This window comes from Lissotriton helveticus, chromosome 12 (assembly GCF_964261635.1).
Source record: "Lissotriton helveticus chromosome 12, aLisHel1.1, whole genome shotgun sequence".
Lineage (NCBI taxonomy): Eukaryota > Metazoa > Chordata > Amphibia > Caudata > Salamandridae > Lissotriton > Lissotriton helveticus.
Window position 1 is genome coordinate 664,157,245 of NC_136073.1, and position 15,246 is coordinate 664,172,490.

At 47.2% G+C, this 15,246-nt stretch overlaps 1 protein-coding gene across 1 annotated transcript in view; it reads left to right on the forward strand.

Annotated features, from left to right (window-relative positions):
* The first annotated feature begins 207 nt into the window (after nucleotides 1–207).
* The window catches only part of LCAT (lecithin-cholesterol acyltransferase), a 455,195-nt gene continuing 440,156 nt past the window's right edge, over nucleotides 208–15,246 (forward strand). Inside the window, exon 1 of the mRNA XM_078671393.1 lies at nucleotides 208–389. Coding sequence (XP_078527519.1) covers nucleotides 236–389 — 154 coding nt within the window. The 5' untranslated portion in view covers nucleotides 208–235. The remainder of the gene's footprint in view (nucleotides 390–15,246) is intronic.

Below are 15,246 nucleotides of genomic sequence, written 5' to 3' on the forward strand. Positions count from 1 at the left end.
GAGTATGAAACCTGCAGAATTCCTTTCAGCTCCTCAGTTCTGGCCGATGGTGTCGTCCCTGGCCGAGGCGTGCCCTCTCTAAAGCGTTTCTAAAGTCCGTGGTCATGCGAATGATGTGCTCACAGCTCCTCTCTCCACACACCCCTCCCCGCCTTTTAGCCCTGACCTCGCTGAGCTCTGATAAAAAACATCTGTTTGTTGAGGAGAGCCGCACTCCCTCACAACCCGCGCAGCCATGGAGGGACACGGACGCACTGCTCGGCTGCTCGCCCTGCTCCTGCTGCTGGGGGCCCAGCCCGCCCCGGCCTTCTGGCTGCTTAACGTCCTTTTCCCTCCCCAAGCGACGCCAGAGATCGACATGAAGAACAACACCCCGCCCGTGCTCATCGGTAAGATTCTAAATTACAGTAACGGTGTTAGCTGCGCTGCTTCCTCGCGCCACCTCGACGTATCCTTTCAGGCCCAATGGGATCCAAGGCGTCCTACGCACCTCAGCATCGTCGGATCATCTGCCGGTCTGCAGGTTCTGTTGCACGTGCACGAAAGTGGAATTTAGCACAAGTTGTCGTTTTCACTAGTAGAGAAAGATAAACGAGGCTCGTGCGCTCCATTCGAATGTACTTGAAGTAATGGCTTAGGGGTTTTGGTTCATCCAGGATTGCGACCTATTTATTAGCTGCCAGTTTCTTCACAATATTCGGCTACATAGTCTTTTTTTGCTGCATGTTCTACAAGCTACAGTGCCAATAATAACTACTTACGCAAACGCCACACGTTCAACGTTGTGAATTGACACTCAATCTTTGACTGGAGATAGTGCACAGAGTGACATGAAAGGATCATGTGAGATCTCGGATTGCGCAGTGGAAGATTATTTTGGGCGATGGGGCGGGAAAGAACAGGCCCCAAAAGACATGACGTGTGAAGTAACTGACACCCAATCATTGTTTTTAAATAGTGCTTTATCACTGCAGTGGTGGCTCCTTTATTAAGGCGGAGGAGCGTCGCCCCACTACTTTTCAGCAGTGTAAAAACGGAAAAATAAAATGATAACAACATGATGTTATCATCATTTCATTTTTCCCTGCTGAGGCAGATTTGCAGGTCGGGGCTGCTCTGGTCCCAGAGAAACAGGGGGAGGAGTGGTGGGCACATAGTAAGTGCACATGATGGTTTGGCCGGACGTCTTGGGACGGCCAAACTGTCATGCACACTTTTCATGTTCTCCACCCAGGCTATATTACAGCCTGGGTGGAGAACATGCACATTCTCCCACCGCCTGTCTGAGCGCCGAACCATGGCGCTCAGACCTGATCACAACACTGCATTGTTACAGCATTGTGATTGGCTTAGGGGAGCCTGTGTGTTTCCTGCTTCCGTTCCGGCTGGTAGAGATGCCGGAGGAGATACGCGGTTAAGTAAGTGTATTTTTTTTTCTTTCACCAGCCACCGCTAGCTTCATGCGGCACTTCAGTAGTTTCTAAGCACTGTGCAGTGCAGGTAATGAGCGGATACCGTTTCCGCTAGCCCTCCTTTTTTCACTATCATCCTGGTTGGGAGCTGTCTGTGGCCTAACACCTAAATGCCAATGCAATGGTAGGAAACAATGACACACACACACTTGTTATCCCTTCATAGGTACTTAAGAGGAACTACAATTTGGAGGCAGGTTTGTAACTTTCATCCACCCCGCCCCATTTAAGAGATTTGCTTGCACTATAAGAATGCTAGATGTATCTGTGAGTATGAGTAATTACACGATTAAAATAGCACTTACTAATGTATTTTCTAATTCTTTTGTAGCACTACTCAAATCAGTGTAGGGGATCATGGTGCTTTACATCAGCCACATAGAGGCAATAAATCATACAGGTGTGTAAATCAATGTACAGGAAATGTTACATAAGACAAAGGTTAGAGGGTGTAGAAGTCACATATCGCCCATACTTGTAGACATTATATATTGTGCATGGTCGGGAGAAATACAAAGTCATGATTTAAGATCTAACTCTGTGGTTGGGCTTGTCTATACCAACAAGACTTTATTACTAACAACAGGAATCCTGCTTTGCAAACTTAGAATAATAACAGATTGAGAAGAAAAACAATAAGACTCTAAACCCATGACTTGCAGTTTGCCTGCAGCTCATTGATGCTGGTTTATAGCACACTGTGCTATGTGAGAATAACTGCAGTTTATGAACTGGAAGAAAGAAGAGAATACCTGTGTCAGAAGAAGCAGTAACCCACTTACCTATCTTCAGAAAATACAATCTGTGATCTGCATGTTACATAATGTGCTTTTTGTAGGCAGATTAACCATATATGCAACTCTGAGTCAACACTGTGACTAGACAAAAGACAGATATCACCAACAAGTGCAATAGTCACCAAAGTTATCGTACCATTATTATTAACCCCTGAAATTTACTAGGCAGACAAAGATCTCTTCAGCAGATGCCTTAAACCAGTGGTTCCTGAAATGTTGACCTCACTTTAATCATTATTAGAACCCGGAGATCCCGACTTAATCATTATTGGAATCTGTCGAAGAAGTTTCAATGATTTGAGCTGCAAAAAAACACCCCACATAAAATGCTTGAACAAGCATTTATCAAACAAATGCAAAACTGCCGAAATATTTTTTTTAATTCACAAAATACTTTAAAAATGTAACGTTTAATTCTAATCAGAAGGCTGAAGCTTGTCTTAATTCAATGAGGCCATTCATCGTCCATGCTGTATTCTGCTTGATATACATGCACTGCTGCCTCAAATCAATCTCAGAATACTAACTTGATTTTTAGCCACCAATTTCAAATTCCTTCACATTTACAGAACATTTCAAAATGTTCAGTTTTACCTTTTCCTCCTTTATTTATATATACTTTATTAATCTGCTAAAATTATTTAATTTTCTGAGCAGTCATAGACCCCCTAAGCAGGCTTTGCAGATGTCTCCCTGGCCCACAGGCTAAGAACCACTGCCTCAACCTATAAGATATTTTAAAACATAGCCTCTTTGTGACTGTTAAGCAGAACACATTTACTGTTACATTTGCACTTCCTGTCAATTTATGTGTGGCATGTTTAATATAATGAATAAGTTCACTGTCCAACCCTGTTTTTCATGTCTCTGCCCTTGGTGACTGCACCCCCTTTCCTACCCTACACTTTTACCCCCAATTTTTGGGTTTCCAAAGTAAACAATTTTTGGGTTTCCAAAGTAAATTATTTTCAAATCCAGCATTAACTGTAAGTAACAAATATTACACTTATCTAATTTATTAGTACTCAATTTACCAACCACAGATGAATGCAAGACTGAGCCGGAATGACTATGTTTTATACTTGTGATCATATGAGGCAGTGGCCAGCGTTTTATTCACCCTTTCATTTTCCATAAACACGAAGCCTGTTTTAACTGAAGGGTTAAGTCCAGCCTGGAACATGTTATTGAACGTACCTCAAGTTGTGCACACCACTGTTTGACCTCAAAATTGTGAACGGGTGCAGCACAAATTCTGGGATTACACAGTTCCTGGAGCGCATGCATTCAAACCTCTTTTGAAGAGGTTACCACTTGTATGCCTGTTTAGAGCTGTTTGAACCTGTCAGCCATAGGATGGTCTTCCCCAAATCTTTTGCCTTACTCCTCCATTTTTGCTGATCTCATTTTTGTTGGCCTTAGGACTCCATGCACTTTACCCCTGCTAGCCAATGCTAAAGTGCTTGTGCTTTCGCCCTGAAACATGGTAATATTGGCTTACACCCAACTGGCACACTTCATTTGCTTGCAAGTCCCTAGTAAATCGGTACTACATGTGCCCAGGGCCTGTAAGTTAAATTCTATTAGTAGGTCTGTGGCACTCATTGTGCCACACACTTAAGTACCCCTTTTAAACATGTTTCAGGCCTGTCATTGCAGCCTGTAGGGAAAAATAAACCTTTCGTCAGGGCTATACAGGGATATCTTATTTTGTCTCACTTAAATGGGTCTACCTCCACTCCCTCTAAAGTTGTCAAAACTATATGCATCAAATATACTCTAACCCTAACATTCAGGCATATGCTCTTATGTCAGAAGATGACTGTCTAACTTCTTTCCTAATATAGAAGCATTGATAGATACTACATGTTCTTACAGTTGAAGGTCATCAGTCAGTGGTGTCCACCTTCATACAGTGACCTTTATTTGGGCATTAGTAAATCTCACCTCCACTGTCAGGAAACCCTGCAAACCAGGCAACTAATGTGATGGTTTCTGTTCTCAGAGCCTCTCCTATTTTGAAGCCAATTCATTAGCTTCTTTTACATTGAGTTTCTTCAAAGACCCTCTGCTTAGCTCATCAATGATACTGGCTCAGATCTCTTCTTTCACGGTTGATAAGGCACAAGTTCAATCACTCTTAATTCCCAAAACGAATTCACCTAAAAAAGTCAAAAGACAAAAAACCAGGAATTTCTTACTTGCACTGACTTTGTGGAACATGCTTCCGTTGATTTAAGAAAAATATCCCATCTTCTGGCTTTTAGAAACGAATTTAAACTCTTCTCTTTGATCAACATGCCCAACAACTTCTCAACTAAGGATTAAGGGCCTGATTTAAAGTGTGGTGGCCGGGCTACTCTTTCACAAATGTGACAGATATCCAGTATGGTATATTGCAAGTGTTTTAGCAGTCATTCTTAACGTTTTGATATATGTGGACTCCCACTTCATCATTACTGGAACCCAAGGACGCCCATTGAATCATTATTAGAATCCAGGGACTCTGACTGAGTCATTTTGATGATTTGAACCACAAAAAATATACACAAAAATACATAAACAAGGATTCATGAAATCAATACAAAAATGATGAACTTGTTTATTTAATTCACAAACAAAATATTTTTAAAAAATCACCATTTTAATTTTAATGGGAAGGCCAGAGCTTTTCTAAATTCAATTGAGGTCACTTATCATCCATACTTTAAGGATAAACTTTCACTGCTCCCCTGAATCAGTCAAAAGATACAAATTACATTTTTACCCTCCAATTTCAAATTCCTTCACATTTACAGAATGTGATGCACACTTTATTAATCTGTTAATGTTATTTAATTTTGTAAGCAGCCGTGGATCCCCAGAGTAGGCTTTGCAGACCATTAGGGGTCCCCGGACATATGTTAAGAACCACTGTGCTATAGGACAAAATGTACTTTTAAAACGGCAGATGGGATATCAGTACGGCTGTGATGAAGCATCTCATCCACCAAACTCTAAATCAGGCCTCAAAATCAGGCCATAAGCGGGAGTGGGTCCATGGGTGTAGTAAGCATGCAATAAGAATTCTCAATAATATTGCATAATAACACCCAGTCACAAAAACGCAGCATACATGGATGCATAGACAGATGGATTGGCAGAGGGATAGAAAGACCAATGTACTTTCTGAGATAACACACCTACTTGCCACAATGCTTAGGAAGTATGTACCTAAATACAGTCATGCACAGAAACACCCAGAAATAAAGGCATTCTTCTGAATCAATGCTGTTAACTGACGAGTAACTTCATGAGGCACTGTGATACATTCAGTAGGGATGTAGCCACCTTAAAGTATTCTAGTTGGAGGAGGAGCTACGCTACGAATCAAGATGGCCGCATAAGCTCCCGGCTCCGTCGACCTCCACCAACAGCTCGATTATCCTGTCTTTCATCCTGTCTGCACACCTGATTTTCTTGTCTATGAAGGTCTACTGCTTCCAGAGGTGCAATCCCGAGATTTCTACCTTATCGGCTGACGAAGATACGCCGTGTTTCTATTCTCGGCCTAACATCGTGTTGAAGCCGGGGCCTCGATTTCTAGACTACCCGAGTCGGAGTTGAACAACATCGGCTGTGAGACCTGGACTGAGCCCGGTCTCCCGAAGAGTGTCTGAATTGTTGATTTTTCTGACGATCCTTTGAACGATCCACACCCGGGACACGCCAGCGTGCCACGCCGGCTGCTGTGGTGGAGGCCCGGCGCCCGGAGGCCTTTCTGCCCCGTGGGGTCGACGGGCTGGGTCCTCCCTGACGGCGAAGGTGTGTTCTATAAGACGAGGAGCGCCCATTATTTGTGATCAGATTTACGTGGCCTGTGACTCCGGAGCAGCTGGCCTCCGGGGTCCGAACCCGGCTCTGTCGCCTACTGAGAGGAGATGGAGCGGACGGAGGGCACGCCATCACTACGGGCCGTTGTGGCCGCCATTGGGGCGCTCCATTCGCACACAGTCGCTGTGTTCCGGACACTGATGGTGAAAGTAGACGGTATCTTGGCTCCTGAGGACAACGCCTCGTTTGGTCTCCAGCTGGAGATGGTACCAGCGATGCATGGCATCTCAGAGGTCGGGGTCCCTGTGCATCGCCCGGACTTTATGATTCTCGACGGTCCCCTATTGCCGGCTAGCCAGCCCGTGCTTCTCACTAGTGTCTTTTGCCTGACCCTGCTGCCACCCATCACTTCTATGGACAAACTTCCATGTGGCCACGAGTTATCTATGACATCTTATTTGTAGTCGCAGTAGCGAGATCTGTTATACAAGGTCCTGAAGAAAGCCGGGTTAGATGCCCTGAAGGCTGAAACATGTTGACCACACTATCTAGCGCCATAAGGTAGTCTCACTACCTAGCGTGTTTTTAATCCTTGACACTCGGACTTCCAGTATAAAGAATATTCCCTGGAGTCTGGGTAGCCAATTTTAGATTAATTTTGAGCACTGCACTTTTTGAGTTTACATCACGTTTAGGATGCCCATAATGATCACATCTTTGTGGTATCTTTTTCTGTACCGACACTATTTGGTTGGACTTGGGATGGCATGATTATCAATTCCCACATGACGCAAACTCCACCACATGGGTGGTCTGATGGGAATCTTATCAGCCCCCTGCCGCCAAGAGGTTTAATGTTTGGCACCCTTTGTTTCGCGACTCACCATTAGTGCCGCACGGTTGCTATTGCAGACGCACATTTCTCCTAGACTTGATCTGCTCTTTTGTGTTTTGTATCTTTAAGACTGGGGAGCGAGCAGACAGGTCATTAAACTGTCCCCCTGACCCTCCACACACCCTTGTTGTTTCACAGTATTTAGTGCAGTCTTTGGCTGCGGGTCTATCAAACTAGGTAGCAAATACAGTACAATTTGCACCTTCTAAGCTCATCCAACTTAACTGTGTGTGTTGCCCCTCTGTCTACCTTTGCCTATTCCTCATCATTACACTTAAATAAATCTATTAAAGATATTCCGTCATCCTTTTTTCTATATAACACGAAGAAAAGGGTGTTTTATGTGCCACTATTAGCACTCTTGGCTTCAGTCAAGTAATTTTTTCCTCCACATGAATAGCCAGTTGACTACCCTTTCTAAATGTCTCCCTGAACGGCGTGGGCTTTTAATATCAAGTCCCTTCTTCGATAAATGTGTATACCATTTCCCAATGCATAATATTAGTGATGAGGTAAAAGGCTCCATTTCTTATGATATTGGTTATTTCCACCATGAGTGATATGGCCTCGCTATTTTATTTTTATTCACAGTGTTATTACACTGTCGAAATGGATCCTTTGGGATCCACCAAACCCATAGAAGTAGAGTAATATCTCCCTTAGTAGGATATATCTGTCCTTAGTGACGTTTACTTGTAGGAAAGCATTGGCTTTTCTTCAATTTTTTAAACTGATCCGCTTTATAAGCAAATTGTTTGGTGGGCGGTCTAGTTACTGCGAGCAAAACGTCGCGATATTACATGACTATTATCCCCGGGAGTATTGGAGGTTTACACGTTAATTCCGTTTGCGCATGCGCGAATGAGTAGTGCTTTTTACCTACCCGCGCATGCGCTAGAAGCCAGCGGTCTCTCCTGTGTGACCGTGCGTTTTCATTCTGATTGGGAAGATTCGTTGCGGGTGTGAGACATTGTTGGGGTACTGGCTGACCTACTCGGGATGTTTATTTTAAGGAGGAAGGCTTCAGCTGGAGCTTACCTCCACTTCCGCTCGCCACCATTTCGAGGCACCGACGGAGAGGTAGGACGTTTGGGGCTATGTTTACCTGCAATTTAGCCCGTCTCAGTTTACCATACTATCTAGTCAGCTGTAGATAATCGAGTTTGTTATAGATAAGGGAGCCAATGTGGCCCCTTGTCCCTGTCACTTTTTCGTTGAGATGGTGGCCTGTTTCCCTTATATTTTCTTTCTTTGTATATGTATATCTCGTTGTTAATCGATCATTTTATTCTTAAAAATGGCTCAGATAACTACCGAGGGTGGGTGGCAGATAGTCCATCCAATATTGAGACACTACGGTCGACTAACAGACCATGACTGTAAATGCATTACGTCAGGTAGTTTTTCCTAGAGATATACAGCAGGTTGTGGATTTGTGCCTTGCTAATATGACTTAATACCCTTCCTGTAGGCTCTGATGTAGGTTGAGGTTTGGTTTTGGCAGAAGAGTAACTACCATATGTTTGTTGGATTATAAGTGTAGAGTAATTGGTCAGACACGGTAAAGTTGTGTGCTTACTGTGTCTTTTTCTACACTTTAGAGCGGGGCCTCATACTCCCGAGCGGTTGCCGGGTGAGGTGAGGCCATCACCCACACAAAGCTGGGTGAGTATCACTGGCGAGGCAATTCCTCAATGTGATTAAGCTATTATGCTTTTCTTGAATGCAGAATGTAAATTATTCATGCAGGTGTGTCTGTGTTATCTTCACGTGTGTGCGCTATGGTGTCTATGTGGTACTTGGTGTTGCTTCAACATTTTTCCTCTTTGTTTTTTTTGATAGGAAGAAGATTTATAACTTCCCCTTGAGTGGACATTTAAGTATTCCAAGTTTTTGATATATATGTAACTTTTTAAGTACATGGTTGTCAATGTTTCACTATGACATCTTATTTGTAGTCGCAGTAGCGAGATCTGTTATACAAGGTCCTGAAGAAAGCCGGGTTAGATGCCCTGAAGGCTGAAACATGTTGACCACACTATCTAGCGCCATAAGGTAGTCTCACTACCTAGCGTGTTTTTAATCCTTGACACTCGGACTTCCAGTATAAAGAATATTCCCTGGAGTCTGGGTAGCCAATTTTAGATTAATTTTGAGCACTGCACTTTTTGAGTTTACATCACGTTTAGGATGCCCATAATGATCACATCTTTGTGGTATCTTTTTCTGTACCGACACTATTTGGTTGGACTTGGGATGGCATGATTATCAATTTCCACATGACGCAAACTCCACCACATGGGTGGTCTGATGGGAATCTTATCAGCCCCCTGCCGCCAAGAGGTTTCATGTTTGGCACCCTTTGTTTCGCGACTCACCATTAGTGCCGCACGGTTGCTATTGCAGAGGCACATTTCTCCTAGACTTGATCTGCTCTTTTGTGTTTTGTATCCTGAGGACAACGCCTCGTTTGGTCTCCAGCTGGAGATGGTACCAGCGATGCATGGCATCTCAGAGGTCGGGGTCCCTGTGCATCGCCCGGACTTTATGATTCTCGACGGTCCCCTATTGCCGGCTAGCCAGCCCGTGCTTCTCACTAGTGTCTTTTGCCTGACCCTGCTGCCACCCATCACTTCTATGGACAAACTTCCATGTGGCCACGAGTTACTTGCTGATGGTTTCGGATGCTCGCTGTTCTTGGACATCTTTCCTAGTTCGAGCCATGTACTTTTATCCTGTTTTCGATCCTCTTATGCTGCAAAGAACTTTTATGGACGCTCTGCCTTTTCCATCAAAATGGCGGCTCGAGTGGCAAGGACTCTTAGGACGGACCGTACTGGCCAGGGCTGAACTTTATCGCTGGGTTCCGATATAATAGCTTTTCTTAATGCCGGGGTTGTGCCTATATTGTGATGGGAATTGGGTGGCTGTTATTTATCCTACCGTGACTGGTTTGTATAATTGCTGAATATTGGTTTTATTGTGTCTCCGGGTGGTTGCTGTTGGCGGTGGGCATGGGAGTCCGGGAGTGTGTCTGCTTTCTCCTCCTCCGCTTTCTCTTTTCTTTCCCTCTCCTTTGGGGCAGTTCCTGGGCGACAGGCACGCTGTTAGTGGGGTAGGCCGTAGCCATTACAGTGGTGTAGGGTGGCGGGTGTGGGGGGGGTTTGTTATTTTAGTTTGTTTCTATGGTCCCTTTCTTCTTTTTCCGTCTGTCTCTGGGAGGGTTCTTTACCTCTTTAGTAGGGTTGGCTGTCTTTCTTTCCCTTTTTTCTTTCTTATAAGGCTTCTACACTCAATTATGCCTTTAGGTTACTGGGGGGCGAGTTTTCAGAATGGTGCTCTGCTTTATTGTTTGCTGTCGTATTGTTTTTGCTCTAGGTCCGCCTCGGCGACTGTATTGTTTTGACAACTGTGTGGTTCATCAACTGATTCTGTTTGCTCTGCGGGGTACGTCCCCCCCTTACCTCTTCTTATTTTATTATGTGGTGTGACGCCATTGCTCCTGCAGCCGTTCCTACTCTACATAACTTAAAAAAAAACGAAAACCTCATATATCCTTATGCTTTGCAGTGCGCACTCACACATGACGTATCTATGATATTGCTTTTCTCGGTCGTGTTCTTGTTTCTACATCCTGATTCATTTGATACGCTTGCGGCCGGCCCCTGTGGTTGTGGGCCTGCGCATGTAATACTTTGCAAGTTTCAATAAAGGTTTAAAAAAAAAAAAAAAAATAAGTATTCTAGTTCAGCTCACACTGAAATCACATGGAGCATTTATGGAAACAGTGGTGTAACGAAACTTGAGGGGTGCCCCCTGCAAGATACATGGAGGGGCACCTGCTCCGGATTTAATCAGGAGCTCTCAGGCCAGGGTACTGTGCTGAGGGGGCCCCCTGCTGCTCTGCCACCCACCCCACAGCAAGGGGCTGCGGTGGCCTGTGTTACACCACTGTCTGGAAATATGTGGGCTGTGACTTGACTGCTGTTTATCTTGTAGTTAGGAAATTATCAGTGTGTAGTAGAGTGAGAAACTGCGTGGTTAAGGTTTGAGTTTGGTACAAACACTTATGTTTCTAATATTCTCAATGTAGGTGATCAAATTACTATAGTTGAATTATGCTTAGAATATAGATGCTAAATGTAAGTATGATTCAGTAGCAAGAGCCTTTCCACTGGCCATCACTTTCATTGTATATAGCCATATTCGCAAATAGACAAATGCAAATATATTATGACTGATGAATTGTTATATCACTGCTCTGTGATATATTCATGTTTAAGGGCTATGTATTGACAGCTGTGTTTTCTTGATGGGATGGTTAATGTGTGCATTTTAGGGTTGCATTTATATTAACTGTTTTAATTGGTGTAGCCATAATATTCTTTAGGCATATTGTTTCACAAGGGAACTTTAGTATTCTCCCCCGTATTTGCTTTTTGTTAATGGACTTTGCTTACAGCACTGACAAATGAATAGTTAATGACTTTATTTTTTTTAACAGTGAATACATTTATGTTAATGAATAGATATGTATTTATAGTGTGATGACTTTATCTCGTGCAAATGATTAGAAGTTGCAAGTGGGTCCAAAGGTTTCTTTAAAACGTAATTGAGCTTTTAGTTATGGTTGACAAAAACTACTGTCTATACTTGTATTACTGGGTTAAAGTTAGTTATTTATTCAGATGGATGAACCGTAAATCTTAGGGGCCATATTGTTGAGACCAGTTGCGTTGCACTTGCACCACTTAACATAGTGCAGGCACAATGCAACTCAAAAATGAGATTTGTGACACCACGCAAGGCCACTTTGCATGGCCCTGAGTGGCTCCATAAATCTGGAGTAACGCAATGCAGCGCAAATCGCTGCATTACTCTTCCCAGGGCATGCATTCCATGGGCATTGTGTGGGTGTTCCCATGCAACATCCATGGATTTTGATGCATTCCCAATTTTACCTGGACTACCAAACCTGGGAATGCGCCAAAATGCAACGCCTTCCTAGGGGAGAAATTATGAGAAGAAATATTTTTATTTCTCCCTCTTCCTTTGTGTGCTACATGCAGCACACATGGAAAGGGGAATATACCTTAGGGGACTGTTTTTGTGCAGGAAGGTGTCCCTTCCTGCACAAAAACAATCCTGCATGCAATGTAGCCGTCCTTGCGCCATGGTGCAAGGGTGCCTCCGTTGGCGCTAGGGAGCCTAGTGTGCGCCAGCATTGGGGAAAGGACAGAAATGCGTCATATTGGGATAAATGAGGGCAGGGGGTGACCTGCCCTCAGGACACCCCCGCGCCGCACGGCCACCAGCTGTAGCGTGTGCGTTCCCCCCGCTGCTGATCTCAGCCTCGCTGAGCCCGCCCTGACAACCCCGCCCTCCGCCGTCATAACGTGATAGTAATTGACTCTGTCTGTTTTTTGCTCGTTCTGTGCATCTTTCTGTACTGTCCCCCATATCGTTGTTAGAGTGCCTGTTCCCATATTGTCTCCCATTCTGTTGCTCTTGCCGTTTCCCTCTCTCCCCCTGTGCCCCCTGCCCCGCTTCCCGCCACCTGCGTGCGGCCACACCCCCTTTTCCTTCTGTACCCTCCCCGCGCCCGCCTCCCAGCTGCTCCTCCCTCCCTCCCACTTCGCCATAAATGTCGACCGTGCGTAGGCTCAGCGGGCGCGCCGATTGTGCGCCGAAGGCGCGCCAAAGGTAAGCCCATCTGCGCCCGTCCGTGCCTGGACCGCGCCCAGGGCCAGGACCCCTGGCCCCCACCGACGAAGATGACCCGACTGACCTACGACGCCACCGAACTCTTCGCACTCAACACCGGCGGGATCCCTGGCTGCTACCAAGCCGCCCCGAGGTGCACCCACGGACCCTTCAGCTGCCACTCCTGCAAGTTCTCCTGCTTCCGGACCAGCACAGCACCCGCACCCACCAAGCCGTGAACCAACAGCAACCACCTGAAGTGCATCCTGATCAACACCCGCTCCGTCCACAGACACGCCGTCGAGCTTTGGAACCTCCTCGACACAACATCACCAGACGTCGCCTTCATCACGGAAACCTGGATGAACGCCTCCTCAGCGCCCGACATCGCCATCGCCATCCCAGACGGTTACAAGATCATCCGAAGGGACCGCAGCAACCAGACCGGAGGAGGCATCGCCATCATTCACAGGAACACCATCCGCATCACGAGCAACTCCGACGACACCCTCACAGCCGCCGAACATCTGCACTTCCAGATCCACACCGACCCCAAAACCACCCTCAGAGGCACCCTCATCTACAGACCCCCGGGACCACGCACACAATTCAGCGAAGACATCGCCGACTTCATCAGCCCGCACGCTCTCCCCTCCGCTGACTACATCCTCCTCGGGGACCTCAACTTCCACCTGGAGAACAACAACGACCGCAACACCACCACCCTGCTGGACAACCTCGCCACCCTCGGTCTCAAGCAGCTGGTGACCACCCCCACCCACTACGCCGGACACACCCTCGACCCCGTCTTCTCCTCCAGCAAAGACGTCTCCTTCAGCCACGCCACCGGACTCCAATGGACGGACCACAGCTGCGTCCACTTCAGCTACAAAAAGAACACGATACACCACCACCAGCAACAGGTTGCACGCAGAAGCTGGAACAAGGTCACAGCCGATCGGCTCGCCGCCTCCCTGAGCCAGGACCCCCCCGCAAGCTCAGCGAACCCCAGCCAGGCCGCCAACAACCTCACGAAGTGGATCAGCAACTGCGCAGACGACCTCGCCCCACTGAGGACCCCGCCCAGCAGACCCGGAAGCAAGAAAGCACCATGGTTCACCGACGAACTCAAGAGCTCCAAGAGAAACTGCCGAGCCCTCGAGAGAGCCTGGCGCAGAGACCCAACACCAGACAACATGTCCACCCTCAAGCTCGCCACTCGAAAACACCACCAACTGATCCACACCACCAAGAAAACCGCATTCAAGGAACGACTGGACAACAACGCCCACAACAGCAAGGAACTCTTCAACATCGTCAAAGAGCTCTCCAACCCCAGCGCCGGAAACAACAACATCACCCCATCACAAGACCTCTGCAACTCCCTCGCCTCCTACTTCCACAACAAGATCGCGGACATACACAACCGCTTCAGCACAGAGCCGACGCACCCCACGACAGCACCTGCACCCCCCACCACCACCCTCCGCGCCTGGACCCCGATCAACACCGAGGAAACCCTACGCACGATGAACTCCATCCACTCCGGATCTCCAACCGACCCCTGCCCTCACCACGTCTTCAACAAGGCCGACTCCGTCATCGCACCCCACCTGCGAGACATCTTCAACACCTCCTTCGACACAGCGACCTTCCCGGAGAGCTGGAAGCCTGCCGAACTCAGCGCTCTACTGAAAAAACCATCAGCGGACCCCACCGAACTCAAAAACTACCGCCCCATCTCGCTCCTCCCGTTTCCAGCCAAAGTCATCGAGAAGACCGTCAACAAGCAGCTGGCCGCCTTCCTCGAGACGAATGGATCCCTCGACCACTCGCAGTCCGGCTTCCGGGCCAACCACAGCACCGAGACCGCCCTCATCGCAGCCACCGACGACATCCGAGCCCTGCTCGACAACGGGGAAACAGCGGCCCTCATCCTCCTGGACCTTTCCGCGGCTTTCGACACTGTCTGCCACCGCACCCTAGAGCAGCGCCTCAGCAACGTCGGAATCGAAGAGAAGGCACTAGACTGGATCATCTCCTTCCTCGCCGGAAGGACTCAGAGAGTCCGCCTCCCCCCTTCAGATCAGAAGCCACCGTGGTCATCTGCGGCGTTCCTCAAGGCTCCTCGCTCAGCCCCACCCTCTTCAATGTCTACATGAGCCCCCTCGCGGCCATCGCACGCCAGCACAACCTCAACATCATCTCTTACGCCGACGACACCCAGCTGATCCTCTCCCTCACCAACGACCCTGCCACCGCCAGAGCCAGCCTACACGAAGGGATGAAAGACGTAGCCGAGTGGATGAAGACCAGCCGCCTGAAACTGAACTCAGACAAGACGGAAGTCCTCATCCTGGGATCTTCGCCCTCCGCCTGGGACGACTCCTGGTGGCCCCCCGCCCTGGGCAGCGCACCCAAACCAACAGACCACGCTCGCAACCTGGGCTTCATCCTGGACTCCTCCCTCTCCATGACCAGACAAGCCAATGCCGTCTCCTCGTCATGCTTCAACATCCTGCGCATGCTACGTAAGATCTTCCGGTGGATCCCCACCGAGACCAGG